Source organism: Sinocyclocheilus anshuiensis, unplaced genomic scaffold (assembly GCF_001515605.1).
Source record: "Sinocyclocheilus anshuiensis isolate Anshui unplaced genomic scaffold, SAMN03320099.WGS_v1.1 scaffold205, whole genome shotgun sequence".
Classification (NCBI taxonomy): Eukaryota; Metazoa; Chordata; class Actinopteri; order Cypriniformes; family Cyprinidae; genus Sinocyclocheilus; species Sinocyclocheilus anshuiensis.
In genome coordinates, this window is record NW_015536497.1 from 1,117,840 (window position 1) to 1,120,510 (window position 2,671).

Sequence of the window (2,671 nt, forward strand, 5' to 3'; positions counted from 1 at the left end):
GGCTAACATGTTTTTTTTTTTTTTGTCTTGCAGTTCAAGATTTTCTGGTCATGGCAGTGGGCACAGAGGCTGCTGTTCGGTGCAATCTGTATGGGGAATATATCCTCACTCCCCTGCCGGACTGCTTATTCCTGAAGGACATTCAGACTAAGAAAGTGCTATTCAAATGGCCGTACTGTTACGTAAGGAAGTTTGGACAAGACATGGTAAGCTGGGGCATTTTTAAAATACATTAATAAATATCCAAGGGTGCATTAAATTGATCCAAATTTAAAGATATGCCAACAATGTTACAAAAGATTTCTAATTCAAATAATGTATGTTCTTTTGAAATTCTATTCATCAGCCTATTCATATCATATTAGAATGACTTCTGAAAGATCATGCGATACCTGATCGTGTGAAGACTGAGTAATGGCTGCTGATAATTCAGAATGCCATCACAGGAATAAATTACTTAAAACATTTTTTTTTTAAGTCGTAATATCATTTCACAATTTTACAATTTTATCATAAATATTACATAAAAATAAGCTTTGGTGAGCACTTCTTTTATAAAAAGCCTTCTTTAAAATACTACTACTACTACTACTACTACTACTAATATACATGCAGACCCTCATGATTGTGTTAAGGTCAATAAGCCTTAAAATATCAAGATAATTTGCCCTTTTTTATGACAGTTAGTTTAGGTTGTATTGGAAATTACTTTTTCCTTAATGGTTACACCACATGACATTATAAATTCATTCAAATAAAAGTTATATTTCATAACCATCTGAAACCACCTTGAATAAAGATTCCCACTTGTTAGTGTTAGTGTAGCAGGTGTGAGGTTTCTTCTTTTAAACGCATTGAATTTCATTTGCATGCCCTTTCTCCTGGGAAATAAACAGCCTGTCTTTATTATCGCTCGAGTGATTGTGGACAAACATCTCTGCTCTGAAAATAGATTTCATAACTTTCCCTTCTCTTTTCTCTCCATCAGCTGTCTTTTTCCTTTGAGGCTGGTCGCAGATGTGAGTCCGGCGAGGGGAATTTCGAGTTTGCAACCCATCAGGGTGAAAGACTGTTCAATGTTGTCAGTGCAGCCATCCAGAATATACCCAGACCCTCCACAGCGAAACCAATCAGCCCTGACTATGTAGAACAAAGTATAGTTCAAGAAACCACGGGCATGGATGAAACGTACGATTACACCATAGGTAGTCAAGCATCTGACTTTTTACCTGAGGGGAAAATGCAGAACGTGCCTAATCATTCATCAAAAATGCTCAACCCCTTTTGGAGGAGCTTTTCTTTGAATGCAGTTGAGCCACAAAGTGAAAGTCAAGTGACGAGCATCGACACAGACCTTGAGAATCAGGAACCCATCTATGCCACTGTGTCAAAAGCTCAGCTGAAAGCCACTTCCCCTACAGACCCTAAAATGCACTGGCAAAACCTGAGAAAAGCTCTCCAGCAGTCTGTGTCTTTCCAAGACTCTTTCAAGACCGACGCTGACATTTCGCAGTTGTCTGATTTCGCGATCCCCCGGGAAGAGGGTGACTTGTTGGGTGATTCCATCCAGCAATTAGCAATTAATGACGCATTACAGGACATCAGTGCAGAAGCAATTTATGCAGATCCACAGGACTTCCAAGCCAGAGCTGAGTGGATTGTCAGTGCTACGTACGAAGAACCGGAGGAGGTCATCAAGGCTATTCAAAGATCTCATGATGGGGCAGAGCACCTAGCTGAGCATGACTCCTTCTACAGCCCTGACATGGGCGCTACACAGGCCATGGCTGCCCCCTCCAACACAGTCCAAAGTTCAGATGGTTTGTTCTTAACTTATGACAATTTCAGGTTGAAGGGACAGCGAATGTAACATAGCATGCTCATTCCACAATCAAAATCAAGGGGGAAATTACTAATAATTGTGTCAGTTGAAAGCAACATTTATTTGTATATGCTAATGTCTGTCATTAAAATATATATATACGGATAGTTGGACACACATTGTACTGTATTGCACTGTAATAAAATAAAGAAATAATAATATATAACTATACAAATTTAAATGTTAATCATATTAAATTGCATTGAACTGCATTACAAAATGTAACTATAATATAATTACAAAAAAATACATTATAAAAATAACATTTATAAATTAAAATATAAATTTTAGAACTATTATACAATATTCATATATTATACATACATTTTATATTATTATTTATATTTTATAATACAGTACAATATAATATAGTTCTATGTGTACAATATAATATAGTATTGTAATGTGTTACAAAAATGTATATAAAAACTAATTTACAGTACAATTTTCTATATATAAATTTTAGATTTTTTGTATATTTTATAATACAATACAATATAATATATTAATGTGTATGTATATATGTACAGTATATACAAATTGGGATGAACATTTAAAATGTACCTAATTGTGCTGTATTACAAAATATAATTATAATAAATATAATTACAAAATATATTATACATTTAAAAAATACATTTTATATTTTTATTAGGGCTGTCAATAGATTAACATTTTTAATCTAATTAATCACACCCTTTTTCTGTGATTAATCACAATTAATTGCACACTTCATGAAATTAAGCATAGACCATTTATCTTGTTTCAAATGTTTATTTTGTCATCATT

At 34.0% G+C, this 2,671-nt stretch overlaps 1 protein-coding gene across 1 annotated transcript in view; it reads left to right on the forward strand.

Annotated features, from left to right (window-relative positions):
* LOC107688562 (uncharacterized) overlaps positions 1 to 1,902 on the forward strand; it is a 19,362-nt gene extending 17,460 nt beyond the window's left edge. Inside the window, exon 5 of the mRNA XM_016486268.1 lies at positions 989 to 1,902. Coding sequence (XP_016341754.1) covers positions 989 to 1,870 — 882 coding nt within the window. The 3' untranslated portion in view covers positions 1,871 to 1,902. The remainder of the gene's footprint in view (positions 1 to 988) is intronic.
* The last annotated feature ends 769 nt before the right edge of the window (positions 1,903 to 2,671 follow it).